We start from the raw sequence: 14124 nt of genomic DNA, 5'->3' as shown, positions 1-14124 counted from the left end.
AAAAATCACATGAATTACTATAGGTTTGAAAACAATTTCATATGTATGTATGTACGTATGCATGTATGTGATATTTGTACAGAGAAAGCTTAAAGGCAGTGGAGAACTGTAAAGCATACAGTCATCGAGGGAAACAGTGTTTACAACGCTGTCAAAACAACTCAGTGCCATTACAACGCAGTCACTAAAACAAACGTGTCGTTACCACGTGGTCCATTACAATGCAAGTCATTACAACAACTTGCTTTAGGGAACTTATCGTTTGATTTTAAATCCAACAACGCCCCTACTGTTGCACAGACTGGAGTTGGAATAGTAAAGTATACTATTGCAAACCACAGCGCTTACCTAAAGCAAGTCATTGTAACAACTTGCGTTGTAATGGAACGCATGGTAACGACGCAGTCATTGTATTGCCCGCATTGTAAAGGCATGCGTTGTTAAAGGCATGCGGGAAAACATCAAACATCCCCGCCTTTCCTAGAATGTATATGATTAATGAGGTATTGTATTCTGCGTATAATAGAATTTCATTGGTTAATGATTGTTTCACATTGAAATGATGATTTTGATAGAATTGTTAATTGTTTCTTGTCCTGGAAATTAATGTTATTATGCCTTTTTTCACAAGTTAAACACATGCTTGGAAATGTAAAACAAGGCCGGTTGGTATTAGGTGCCAATGAAATAGGAAATTGATAGATATGCATCTTTTAATTTGTTTTGTCATTTGTTTTCAGGAAATCTTAAATAAGACTTCTAAAGGACCAAGGGACGTTTAGAGCTGCTGCTACTCAACATTGACAAAAACCGTCGGCCCTTTTACAATTACTGCCTGCTGAAACCTAAATAGGACTTTTAGTGCCTGGTGTGGTTCAAAGTTGTTCAAAGTAGTTCAAGAAATAATCCTCATGATTCATTTATCCCTCGTTATCTGCAGCCATACATTCTCCTTTGTTGGCTACGCGTGCTACTGACTAGTGGGTGATGAATGCACAGGATTAAATTAACACAATGAGCTTGAAGAAGTACATATTTATTATGTGAGTGGCCTTCAAGCTCCCTAACCTAAGACCTGCTTTAAAATGAGTTTACACACTGTAGATCGAGAGCTCTCCAGTGACACAACACAAAATGAGCTTTATTCCTATTTCACTAAGTGTCCGCCTATCCAACCTTACCTGTGCTGCACCCCAAACGATTTCCATGAAGAGATAGATTATTTGGCACGCCACATTTTCCCTTCATTAAACGAACTTTGTCGTGCAAGAGGGACTTACTTCAAATCTGCGAATCTGATGTGGCCTCCTAAGAATTGGGAGAGTCACCATACTAGCTCTCTCAAACCTCACTCACAGCTCCTCGATCAGCAGCTAAGACTTTCTCTGGACTTCATAAGCAACGCCTTCCCTTTCTTCATTTGCATGTTGGGTCAGACGTATGGGGAGTTTAGGCCACAAAACTCTGGACCTCTACCTGCTGCCTACCATGATGATCCAAGTTTGTCCAAGGTGGAAAGGAATCTATACTTGGCAGCAAGAAGCGGGTACCCGTGGGTTCTACAGGATCCAAGCCTCAGCTTCACTGAACTGGAAATAACCCAAGCATCCTTTCTGAAAGGGTCGCCATTTCAGTATTTTTATTTTAGAGACTTTTTGTACATTGAGGAGAAACTTCAGAATGTGGATGATCAGGAAAAGGAACGGGTGTTGTCCATGTACACAAGTGAAAGTGAATATGAAGAATTAAGGATAAGAGATCTGAAGGCCAGAATTGTGAACAAAGGCCTACCCGTGAGATTCTTCAAAGGCTTACAAGAACTTGGGGATTTAGTTTTGAAAGACTGGTCTGCTGTAATTGAACATCTTTACCCTGCCAACTTAATTACTGGAAATATAGGTTAGTATCTCTAATTATTATTATGATGTTTGCCCATTTCTGTAACACACACCACAAAGTGTATTGTCTCTTGAGGCTCTTATTAACATGACTTATTATTATACCACCAGCTGATTTCACTGAGCTTGGAGATGTGGACGGCTGTGTTGCCTTACCTGGATTCAAACCAGTGATCTACAGGTCTTCTGCAGATCCTTGTAGCAGGCACTCTACCCAATGGCTTATAATTTGTATTTCAAACCTATATTAAGCTATCTCTACACTAAGCTATTCTAACAGTATCATGTCAGTGTTGCTAAAGATTATTCTTCCCTGATCTCAAAGCCTTGTTATCATAAAGTAAATTACGTTAGCATATTAAACACGGTGCCCTCATCGGAACAACTGACGTTGAAAGGTCAGACGTTGTCACTCTAGTCACCAAGGTGTGTTCATGGGGCCAACAACACGTGTACATCATTTAATAGTGAAGCAGTGCTCCTTTATTATTTATTGTTCTGTCACACTCTTTCTTTCGTTTACTCCTTTATTATTCTCTGCCAGTGTCTTTTCTATGTCTTTCTTCTTCCAGATACATTTGTTCTGTCTAACTGCTTATATTCCTTCATTCTCAAGCTCCTTCCACGTTGTCCCTCAATTTGGAATGACAAAGAAGCGTTTTTCTTCAAATGTTTTATTAGCATTTTCATAAAGATCAGTGAACGACGTGTAACATATTAAAACACTGATCTGGTAATCAAAAATTTGATTCTATGAGATAATTCAGAAAAAAATGGGTTCCGAATGCAGTCAATCAGTAACAAATAATAAAACCTTTACAGATGAATAGAACCTTTATCAATATATTTGGTGGGGGTAGAGAGGGTGTTGTAGGAAACATCGTTTGAAGTAGAGGAATCTAGAGTTGGTAATGGTGTACATGGACATAATTTACTGAGGTTGCTCCTTTTTGTCAGCCTACATTTACAAATCAAGAAAATTAATTAGAGGTAGGCATAAAGAAGATTGCAGCCAAGAAGAAATATTTTGACTGCTTCCCACATGTTGGCAATCTTTTTTTTAAACATTTTTTATTGAAACAAAAGCAGCAGCAAGGACATGGCATTAGCAGCTTGTATACAGGTGGTCAATAGATAACAACATTATATACTCATCGTCAATCCGACAGAGATACAGGACAGCACATTCCAATAATGACAAAATAAACTACTGGTGGGCCACTCACATGTTCTCTGGTCAGGAAACGTCAGCCATACCCATCTATCTCTAATCACCCTCCACTTGTGTCAATATCTCATCCATCTCCCCTCCTAGTCTCCGGAGGCTTTCTCTCCTTAGTTCTATTGTCGGTGAGACACATATCTCCCCTCTATATTTGTTCCAGCGCCCCCACTTGTGATACCATTTATGTGGGCACCCCCTTCCTTTATAGACTGTTTTTTCGGCAATCCTGGCGTGGTCCATATCTATAGCCCAACCCCTTAGTATGGGGACAGTGTCCACACGCCATTTCTGAGCAATGTATACTCCACGCCACCATGGCCCATGACTGTTCGGCTTGTGTAAGGTCTGTTGCTTCCCAAATATTGAGGAGACACAGTGAAGGGGTCGGGAGGGTAGGTTTGTCATAGGTCCTAGTCAACTTTCTGGTGACCTCTGTCCAGTAGCGTTGTATATGTGGGCATTCCCATATAATATGCAGGAGCGTCCCTTTCTGGTTACAATGTCGGAGGCAGCGATCATCAGATTGTCTGCCTAGTCTGTGTAGTAGTGTGGCATTCTTAAATATACTCGGTGAAGAATTATAAGCTGCACCAGGCGAAGCCGCATCGCGATGGCCACATCCCAGGGCGAGGATAGCGCCTCCAGCTAGTCTTTGTCGGGTAGATCCCCCAGCTCAGCCTCCCAGGATGCCCGCAGTTTGACCACGGGACATGTTGGCAATCTTGAATCGTTGTGTGAGGCGCGTTTCAGTATGAATTCTTTGACACATTCTTTAACAGGAAACCTAATCCCTCCCCCTTCCACGCAAAGACATTTCGAGTTGCTCCAAAAGTTTTGTTTTTTAAAGTACTAATACCACACCCATAGCCCTGGCAAACAAGGTAGGACTCAGCTCACAACATTCAATTCTCCAAGATGACATATAGGGAAACCAAGTAAACCTTTTGGGTTTAGAAAATGTATCTCCTTTTTTAACCCTATATGTAAACGTTATTTTAAATATGTCACCAATATTGATCTTGGTGACACACACAACCTTTGTCTTATCAAATTTCTCTTTGCAAGCTAATTTCTTTGTTTCTTGTGTCTCCCCTCACCAAAGGGGTCCTTTTTAATCAACGCTTACTCCCGCTCATCCAAGCTGAGTAAACTTTGAAGTTGGGTTTGCTCTATTTGAACATTTAAAACAAAACTTTACCAGTTGTGGCATATGAGGATATTCTGTACTCAACCAGTTTTTCTTGTAATTCCTCAATCCATTTCTTCCCTAAACTGCTTTCAATTAGCATACTTTCCTTGATCACTTTTTTGTTTTTTTTGTTTAAATCTTTTTATTGGCATTTATATATTTCAACAAGATAGCACAGCAATATTTCAACAATCACAAGAGCCCAGTAGCAGTGAATTAGCATAACATAGACTGAGCTGATAGTAGAAATGGCTTGTGGCTGTTGTGGATCAGCATGGATGTATGCAATATGGTAACACCGCTGATGTGTCGCTAGTCATGACGTTTATTTGTGCTATGTAGAGTAACAGTGAACAGCTGGAGGAGGGTACAACAAAATGAGGGCAAAATAACTTGGCCAAGAGGTGGGGTGATTGCCCATGACCTACGGACGAAAAGTGTGACTACTGACGAATAGCTGCTTGTGGCGCATGTTAGGGTACTATGACCTATGAAAAACGAATGGGGGTTTGGAATCACCTTCCCAATTGCAGCTTTCCTTTGATGATGTTGAAATGTCAAATTGGTGCTACTGAGATCACCGCCTCTGTCTGTGTGTCTTCGGTGGGCGTAATTAACTTCTGAAATTCTACTACAATGGCCTCCCAATCCTTAGGTAGGGGGTACTTGCGGAGCCCCAGCAGGCCTTCCCTCTGCAGGGCTATACCTTTTGCCCTGGCCCAGTTGAGGAAAGTGCGGTGCCAGGCTAGTGTAGGGCGCCGTCGGAGCTTTCCACCTTTTAGTAATCAGGCGTTTCGCTGTGATTAGACCCAGGTTTAAAAACTGTGTAGCAGCTTTGTGTTTCCTGCCCCTCGTGAAGAGATGCAAGATATACGCTTTCCAGTGAAAGGGAATTTCACGTTTAGTGCAACAAGACAGGGTGGCAGCTATGCCCATCCAGTACTGCCCTAGGGTAGGGCAATGCCACAGCATATGTAGGAGATCTGCATTGGGCAGGCGACACCTGGGGCATTAAACGTCTCCCCGATGGAAGTACTTATTTATCAGGACCGGGGAGAGGTAGGCACAATGCAGGATAAAATACTGAATCTGACGGAAGTGCTGATTGCGAGGTATATGTATCAGACTTTCTAGGATTGTCAGCCATTCCTTCTCAGACAGGGCCCGCCCCAAGTCTTCCTCCCAGTGCTGTCTCAGGGGGTCAGTGGAATCGCAGTATGTTGATGAAGGGGCGGAGGCAAACCAGTGTATCAAGAGCCCCCCTGTACCCATTATGTGGAGGTATTGCAACAGGTGGTGCGTGGGAGGTTTAATTGTGATATAACCCCACTTAGATGAAAGTGAAGCTATGAGCGCTCAGTGTAGTAGAAAGTGCCCTGGGGGTAGACCGCCCTCTGAGATTAGATATGTGTAGGGAATTAAGGTGCCATCTCTAAAAAGGTCCCCGATGTTGTGATGCATTAACCACTCCTCGGTGACCCCAGCAGAGGAATAGCAGGAGTATATGGCGTGGTAGCACGAGTGATGTATAAACTTCTCCAGTAGCATTTGAACCCTATGGAGAGCAGTAAAGAGTTCGTCTTACTGGGCCTAGCACAGGGGTGAAATATGTGGAGTAAAACGTGAAGTGAAAGAGGAGGTTTCAGAGTGGTGGTGTCTTACAGGTGCCGTGAGGCCAGCCATCTAGCCACCCATTGTAGTTGGGCCCCTAAATAGTAATGTTTGAGGTTAGGCACCGCCAGTCCACCCTGTCCCGCTGGCAGGTATAGCCTCCTGATGGAGACCCCATGCCTGGACGCTTCCCAGAGAAAGTCCCTAACCTTAGTCTCTAGTTTGTTGGAATACGAGGGGGGAATGTAAAGTGGCAGGGTAGCGAAGTAATAGAGAAGACGTGGGAAAACCACCATCTTTATCACGGCCACTCTACCCAAAATAGCCAAAGGGAGAGTCTTCCAAAATGTCATCTGTGAGTAGAATAAATAGAGGAGGTGGCTCAAGTAATGTTGCCGTCAAATAGGTCAGATTTGTAGCGATATATGTGAATACCCTAGTAACTAAAAGTACCTGTGCACCAGGACACCAGGAACCCCCCCAATGAGTACTCTGAATCTGGAGTAGACAGAGTGAACGGTAAGAGAGTGGACTTCATTGTATTAACCCTGAGACCTGAAACTGTGTTGAATTGTGACAGTGCTGCGTCTAGTGTTTGGGGGATAGAGTGAAGATCTCTTGCATACAATAAGAGGTCATCAGCATATAAAGTGACAGTTTCTGTGTTGTTGCTCAGGGGAATGCCCTTTCTATCCGGGCACGTATGAATGCTGCTAGGGGCTCCAAGCTAGGGAGGAAAGGAGTGGGGAGAGTGGGCAGCCCTGACGGGTCTCATGGCCTACCCGGATGGAGTCTGATAAATAGGGTCCCATTTTAACTCGGATCACTGGATGTTTGTATAACAGCTGGACCATGCTGAGAAAGTAGGGGGCAATGCCAAACCTCGGTAGCACAGCAAAGAGATAGTCCCACTCCAGGGACTCAAATGCTCTCTCAAGGTCAAGCACAAGGCATCCTGAGCAGGGCCAGTTCAGGGGGAATACTCAGCTATTCTAAAGTAGCGGCGGAGATTGAGTGCGGTGTTCCAGGCAGGAACGAAACCAAATAGCGAGTGCTTTCGTAAAGGACTTTGTAGTCTGTGTTGAGGATCACCAGTGATCTATAAGACCCTAAGGCTGTGGGATCCCTGCCCGGTTTCAACAGGGAGACAACGTTGGCTGTACAAAGAGAGGTAGGAAGAACTGCATTGTCTAGCGCTGCTGTATAGAGTGCGTGTAAGCGGGGGCACTAGTGCCTCTGCATCGGTCTTGAAATACTCTGTTGGTACCGATCAGGGCCCGGCTTTTTACCAGATGCAAGGGATGTTAGCGCCTCCCTGACCTCCTCTGCCGATAAGGGGGACTCCAACTCTAGGAATTGGTCAACGGCAGAGAGGCTAGCTGCACAGAGTCCAGGAACGAGCCTAATTGTTTGGTATCCTGTGCATGCTAGATGCATATAATGCTGTGTAATGTTTGGTTATGGCCTCGTGTATGTCCCTCTGTGTGTATTTCATCTGACCAAGCTCATCCTTAATGGCTTGTATGGGATGATGTGGGTGCTCCTGTCTGATAAGGTTTGCAACAGTTTCTCTGCCCTGTCTGATGTGGCATGGGTGGGGGCCATGTAAATATTACAGCGTAGCTTTTCCAACAGTTCTAGGCGGTCTGCCTGCAGGGCCGCAAGGCTGGCCTGTGCTGTAGTATGAGGGACTGACAGTGTTTCCCAGTGAAGGAGCTTCCGTTCAATGGAGGCAAGCGAGGTATCTAATTGTTTATAAATGCACCAGATTAGACCCAGGCAGTGACCTCCCACTCTACCAGGGAGGAACCTGTGGAGCTGATGTTATGTGCAAAATATTTGACTACTGCGGCTTCCAAAGAGCAGCGGAAGGACTGGTCCTCCAGCGCCACCGTCTGTAACCGCCAGGCGGGGAACGAAGGTGGTCCAGTCTCCCGACTGAGCAACATGATCTGCGGATTATGATCAGAGTGAGTGTGGCCAAAATAGCTGGTGTCAATAATCAAGGGGAGTAGGGCTGGTAATGTAAAAATGCGATCCAGCCGCACATGGAGATCGTGGACTGGCGAGTAAAAGGAACATACTCTCAGGTCTGGATGACGCGCATGCCAAACATCTATTAGGGACATGTGTCCTAGCCTTGTTCGCAGGGCCTGAGCATTAGACGGAGCATTGGTATGAGTAAGAGGGGGGAAGGAGCAGTGAAGTGAGACATCGAGGACTGAGTTGAAATCCCAGCCTAGTAACCAAGGAATCCCAGTCCAACTAGACAGCTTGTTGGAGAGGCCGCCAAGGAACGTATTCTGGTCTGTGTTAGGGGCATATATGGAGCCTAACAGAAGGGATTGACCATTGAGCCTACCCTTGACACACACATAGCACCCCTCCGGGCCTTACACCACCCCCTCCTCCTCCCATGGGGTCCCCACCCTCACCCATATCAGGGCGCCCCTGGCCTGAGATGAGTAGTTAGTGCTGTATACATGGCCATGCCAGCGGTGCCAACGTCTGCCTGCTTCTAGGCTTGTCAGGTGAGTCTCTGTAGAAATGCGATCCCGGTGGAACTGCACCCTAAATAAGCATATATGGCATCCCTGCACGCTGGGGTGTGGATGCCCTTAATGTTCCAGGAAATTATGTTGATGTCTGTCATGTGTATGAACAAGGACTGTAGAACCTAGTCAGCGCAGCAGTTAACATGTGTTGCTACAACAGGAGTGGCCCTAGGTCACTGTGTGAAGCAACGTATACGGAGGGAAAAACAATAATATTTAACCTAGGTGGAAGAACTACATAAGAGCGTACCCCAAACGGGAATTGACCCAAACTAATACGCCCAACCATGGCGATTAACACGCAATCGGATGTAGACAGTATGCGGGAGAAGGGGATAGCCTCTAACAATTCATCCCCCAACTACATAATACCAGAAACTGGTATCTGAGGACGTTCCTAGGGATGTGTAAATTGGCGCATGCTTGCGGTGTAGATTGTCTGAGTACGGGCATGGGTGGCAGTTACTTAACTTTCCTTGATCATTTATTAAGCTTGGAATGATATAAGCACATATTTTATACAAAATACATTTGTTGCCAACAGATACTTTCGGATCACCCAAAATTGGACATACTCGTTTGTCAGATTATACATGAGAAGTTTTTCTATTGCAAATGTTTAATTTCAAACTCCTGGTAATATGTTTAGTGCTGATGTCGTTTGGCGCCCAGATTTTATCGTACGCCGACGATACCCAGCTTCTCTTCACCTGCGGTAAGAACATGGACTTTGATGGCGAGAGCATTAAGAACTGCTTGGGCGCAATATTTACTTGGTTCCAACTTAACCAGCTGAAATGCAACTCCGACAAGTCCGAGCTCCTTTTCTTCGGCTGCCCCCCTGATCCCGGATGGAAGACCGGGTGGCCTGCAGGAATGTTTCCCCCTGCTACTGACTCCATGGTAGCCAAGAACCTGGGAATCAAGATGGACAATTGCCTTTCGTTGAAATCTCAGATTCTTGGCTTGGTGGGGCAGTGTTTCGGAATACTCAAAATGCTGAGGAAGTTCCTCCCCCTTCTCTCTATCGCCCATAGGAAAACAACGGTGCAAGTCCTGATTGGATCGAGGTTGGACTACGTGAACGTGCTCTACCTCGGCCTGCCTGAATATCTTTTGTCACGGTTGCAGGTAGTCCAGAAAGCGGCGGCTCGGGCCATTTTTGGCCTTGGTCGCCGCTCTCATGCCACTGGCCTTCTGGAGTCCCTTCACTGGCTTCCAATTAGGAAGCGCATTAAGTTCAAGGCCCTTACCATGGCGTTTAAAGCCCTTCATGGTATTGGGGCTCTTTATTTGCGGAAGAGAATTGTCTTCCACCATCCAACCAGAGCCTTACGATCGGTTGCCTTGTCACTGGCGAGGATCCCTGTAATCAGGCGTGCACGGACTGGGGGCCGTTCTTTTCAACATCTAGCGTCACGTGCCTGGAATGATTTGCCTCTTGCTCTGAGAAAAAGCGAGAATTTGGCATCTTTCAGGAAAGATCTTAAAACGTGGCTGTTCAGCCTCTAATTTGCCCCCAATGGATGAGTTATGCTGTGTCCGATCTGTCAGCGCCGGGACACTCTGCTAGAGTAGCTGAGCGCTTAATAAAACCTACGATAACATAACATACTTTCGGATCACCCAAAATTGGACATACTCGTTTGTCAGATTATACATGAGAAGTTTTTCTATTGCAAAAGTTTAATTTCAAACTCCTGGTAATATGTTTAGTGCTGATGTCACTGATCCATGAAACCTCTGGCCTCTTAAAAATATCAAAAAGGAACATATTATGTACAGAACACAAGATTATTTTTTTTTCATTACTTTGGTGCTTTTACGTTATGTCGTTTATATTTATTTATTTGAAAATGTTTATATATCCCGAACATGACCCATCTGAGTATCAGAGCTCTGTACAAATAGCAAACAAGTAAAACATAAACATGCAAAAAGGAACAATCAAGAAACAGAATAGATACCAATAGGAAATACGTAACAAATAGCAAACAAATTATACATAAAAGGAACAAGAAAGAAGCTAAGTATATTTTGGATCTAGATATGTATACAGGAAAAGTAGTCAAGCTGAGTAACTTCAGGTCTACTGTGTTTTTTCTTTGTTTTTTTATAGCACGACGAATCACCCAGAAGGGGTATCTCGGTGCTAGAGCATAGACCCAGAGAAAGAAAGGAAAAGAAGAGCGGTTAGAAAATCCAGGCTTTGAGAAGTTTTTTTAAACAAACAAAATCAGAGCAAGTGTCCCTGCTCTCTCATTGTGAGATTGTCATCAATTAAGATGGCAAGATGTTTTACCACCTTTTTGGGTTGAGATGAGGTGCCTAGTGAGAATGGCCACATTTATCCGACCAGTAGTCGTGGGTCTTGTCAAACAGCACTATCTCTGTTTTATCGCTGTTGAGCTGTAGGCAGTTCTGGGACAACTAGGATTCAATTTTCCTTATACATTCCTGGAATTTGGGTTTTGTAGATTCAGTATCTGGATCCATGGAAATGATTAATTGCATGTCATCTGCCTATGAGATGATATCAAGGCCACAGACCATACAACTTGAGCCGGTGGTGCAACATATATGTTAAAAAGCGTGGGGCTCAGTGAAGAGCCCTGAGGTACTCCTTCGTCTAGTTTCATGACACGAGATTTGAAAGGGCCTAGGTTAATTATTTGAGTATTATTGCCAAGGAAATTCTGAAACCAGCTAAGGACTTTGCCTTCTACACCAATCTTGGAAAGTCTTTGGACTATAATGGAGCATGAGATGGTGTCAGGGCAGCAGACAGGTCAAGTAGCACCAGCATGGCTGGTCAGCCCTCATCAAGGGAGAGCCTGATTGTGTCCAGAACCACCATCAGTGTGGTTTCTGTACTGTGTGAGGCTCTGAAACCAGATTGTGAAGGATCCAAGATGGTATTGTATTCTAAATAGTGGGAGAGCTGTTGCATGACTAAACGTTTGCTGAGGTAGGGAAGAGACATGGGCCTATTTTGAGAATGGGCATAATTTGCAGGGAGCAGAGTATTGGAGAGTGTTACCATAATATGTGGTGGAGAGAGGTCAGAGGCGGCACCTGACTTGACTTTGCTCATCATTTCTAGAGTAGTTCTGGGGTGGTGGGGTCAAGGTACTCCAAAGTGGTGCAGGATTTATGAATAGGGAGAATGGCAGTAAAGAAATTAGTGAGATAGGGATGTTTAGTGAGGTTCCTATATATAGTCTCAATGTTTTCCTCAAAGTGGTTAGCCAGGACGTCACGCAATTCCTGGGAGGCTGGGATGGAAGAAATGCAGACAGTAGGCTTCTTGAACTCATTTAATACTCTAAAAGGTTATTTGGTTGAATTGCCAGCACTGTCGATTCTGTTGATAAGATGAGATTTACGAGTAGCTTTGAGTTTTTTATAATAGCTGTTTAAGGCTAATTTGTCAGTAATTTTATTGGAGAGGGATTTGGAGGCCCACTGTCTTCTCACCAATTTCCTACAGGCTGCTTTCTCTTGTTTAAGTTCTTCCAAGAACCATGGAGCATGTGGCCTGGTAGAGTTGCGGAGATTGGGTCTGAAGGGCGCAACTATATCAAAGTTCAAGTTGAAAGTCTCTTGGAAATTTATGAGGCCACTGTCAATATCTGAAGATTTTATGATATGATGGGTGGGAAAGACAGAAGAAAAAGAGGAATCAGAGATTTTCCTACAGGGGCCTACTATGTCTTTGGAATTCATTCTTCTTACTAGACTGTGTTTCATGAGAGTGTCATCGGAGTAGTGAAGTCTAGTAGTTTCTCGTTACCACGGGGGTGTTTGGCAGCTGTAGAGTACGGCTGGGTGCTTATAGGCTATGGAGGCTACAATTTGTGAGAATAGACTGCTAACCGCAAGGGAAATGGAGACTGCAGTCATCTCAATTGGTGGCAGATGTGCTTGGATTCCCCCTGCTCAACTGGCCGAAGCCAGGGCAGTGCAAGTGGGAGTGCAATAACAGCAATGATGAAGGAATTTGCTTGGGTTTGAAGTTTCAAGTTGGCATTAATAGTTTCTTAATGTTAAAAGCACAAAGAGCGTAAATTATTACAAACCTCGTGCCGATGTCCTACGCCGACGATACCCAGCTCCTCTTCCCTTTTAAACATCTTACCCCTGAGGTCAAAAATTCCTTTTCCCAGGGCATGAGGGCTGTGGTACATTGGATGGCTACTAACTATCTTCAATGTAATGTCGGCAAGACCGAAGTCATGTTATTCGGAGAAGCAAAAGTTCTGTGGACCCCGGACTGGTTGCCTCAAGTCCTTGGCCCAGCCCCAGAACCAAAGCAGGTTGTAAAAAATCTAGGAGTCAAATTTGATCAGGAACTCTCTTTAAAACAGCATTGCAACTACATCATGGGCTCCTGCTTTCACGTAATTGGTCTCCTACGGAAAGTATTCCCACTGCTTCCAGACTCAGTCAGGAAAACACTGGTGCAGGCTCTTGTTTTAAGTCGCATAGACTACTGCAATGGCCTATTTCTGACCGCTAATGAAGGAGTCCTGGCAAAACTCCAAGTGATTCAGAACACGGCAGCTAGATTAGTACTCAACGCCCCCTTCCGAACCCCTTCCAAACCTCTGTTGGCAAAACTCCACTGGCTGCCCATAAAACAAAGAACTAAATTTAAGACCTGCTGCATCATCCACAAATGCCTCAATGGTTCAGGGCCCGAATACCTAAAAAACAAATTCATTCCCTATACTCCCTCACGCTCCCTCAGGTCCAGTGATCAGGATTTTCTATGTGTCCCCCGGACGAGGAAGGCTAGACACGGCGGTGAGGCACTGTCTGTGGCCGGTCCCTCTCTATGGAACAGTCTCCCTAAAGTACTCAGACAGTGCACAGAACATCTACAATTTAGGAAGCAACTTAAGACCTATCTGTTCCAACTTTAACATCAAATATAGCTAAGCTTCTACTTCATCTTACCATTGTGGCTGCCAAAAGCGCAGAGATACTCCTCCGGGAGTCGAATTTAGCGCTCTACAAACCCGCAAATAAATAAATAAATAAACAGTTAAGGCTCTGTTAAAAACGATTGTTAAGGTGAGGGCATTAATAGTTTCTTAATGTTAAGAGCACAATGAGAGCGTAAATTAGTAAAAATAGTTCAACGCTATTAAAAAACACAGCTATGGTGCGGGCTATACCAGGGGAGCGCTGCACCACTGTGCTATGCGTTTGAATTTACGGGGCTATGGAGGCTGACATTTGGGAGACTAGACTGCTAACAGCACGGAAAATGGTGGTCGCATTTGTCTCAATTGGTGGCAGGTGTGCTTGGTTTCCCTCTGCTCAATCGGTCTAATCTACGGCAGACCGTGGAAGTCAGAAAGTACAAATGCAGTACAACAGCAGTTTTACTTCTTTTTCGAAGGAGGTAGTCGGGTAGTTAGATCTGGTTTCAGGAAGTATTATGTTCATATTCTTGGGGCAAGACCAGTTAAGGGTTTTCATGGGTTGTGTGCATTTTTTTGACAAAGGGCCGCTGACACGTATTTTTTGGCAAAGCAGCAGCTTCCCATTTCCAACTGCGGGTGTATTTTATTTGCCCCTGGGTATTCAGTTTGATATTTGCTCTGCATTAAAACAGTTTGTATTCCGTTGGTCCATACC

General features: G+C 44.5%; 1 protein-coding gene across 1 annotated transcript in view; it reads left to right on the top strand.

Moving 5' to 3' along the window:
* The first annotated feature begins 952 nt into the window (after nucleotides 1-952).
* Nucleotides 953-14124, top strand: part of LOC144817928 (putative tetratricopeptide repeat protein 41) — a 391161-nt gene continuing 377989 nt past the window's right edge. The window contains exon 1 of the mRNA XM_078674882.1: nucleotides 953-1899. Within this exon, the coding sequence (XP_078531008.1) occupies nucleotides 1086-1899 (814 nt within the window). The 5' untranslated portion in view covers nucleotides 953-1085. The remainder of the gene's footprint in view (nucleotides 1900-14124) is intronic.

Source organism: Lissotriton helveticus, chromosome 1_1, assembly GCF_964261635.1.
Source record: "Lissotriton helveticus chromosome 1_1, aLisHel1.1, whole genome shotgun sequence".
Taxonomy (NCBI): domain Eukaryota; kingdom Metazoa; phylum Chordata; class Amphibia; order Caudata; family Salamandridae; genus Lissotriton; species Lissotriton helveticus.
This window is presented reverse-complemented; position numbering and strand designations above follow the sequence as displayed.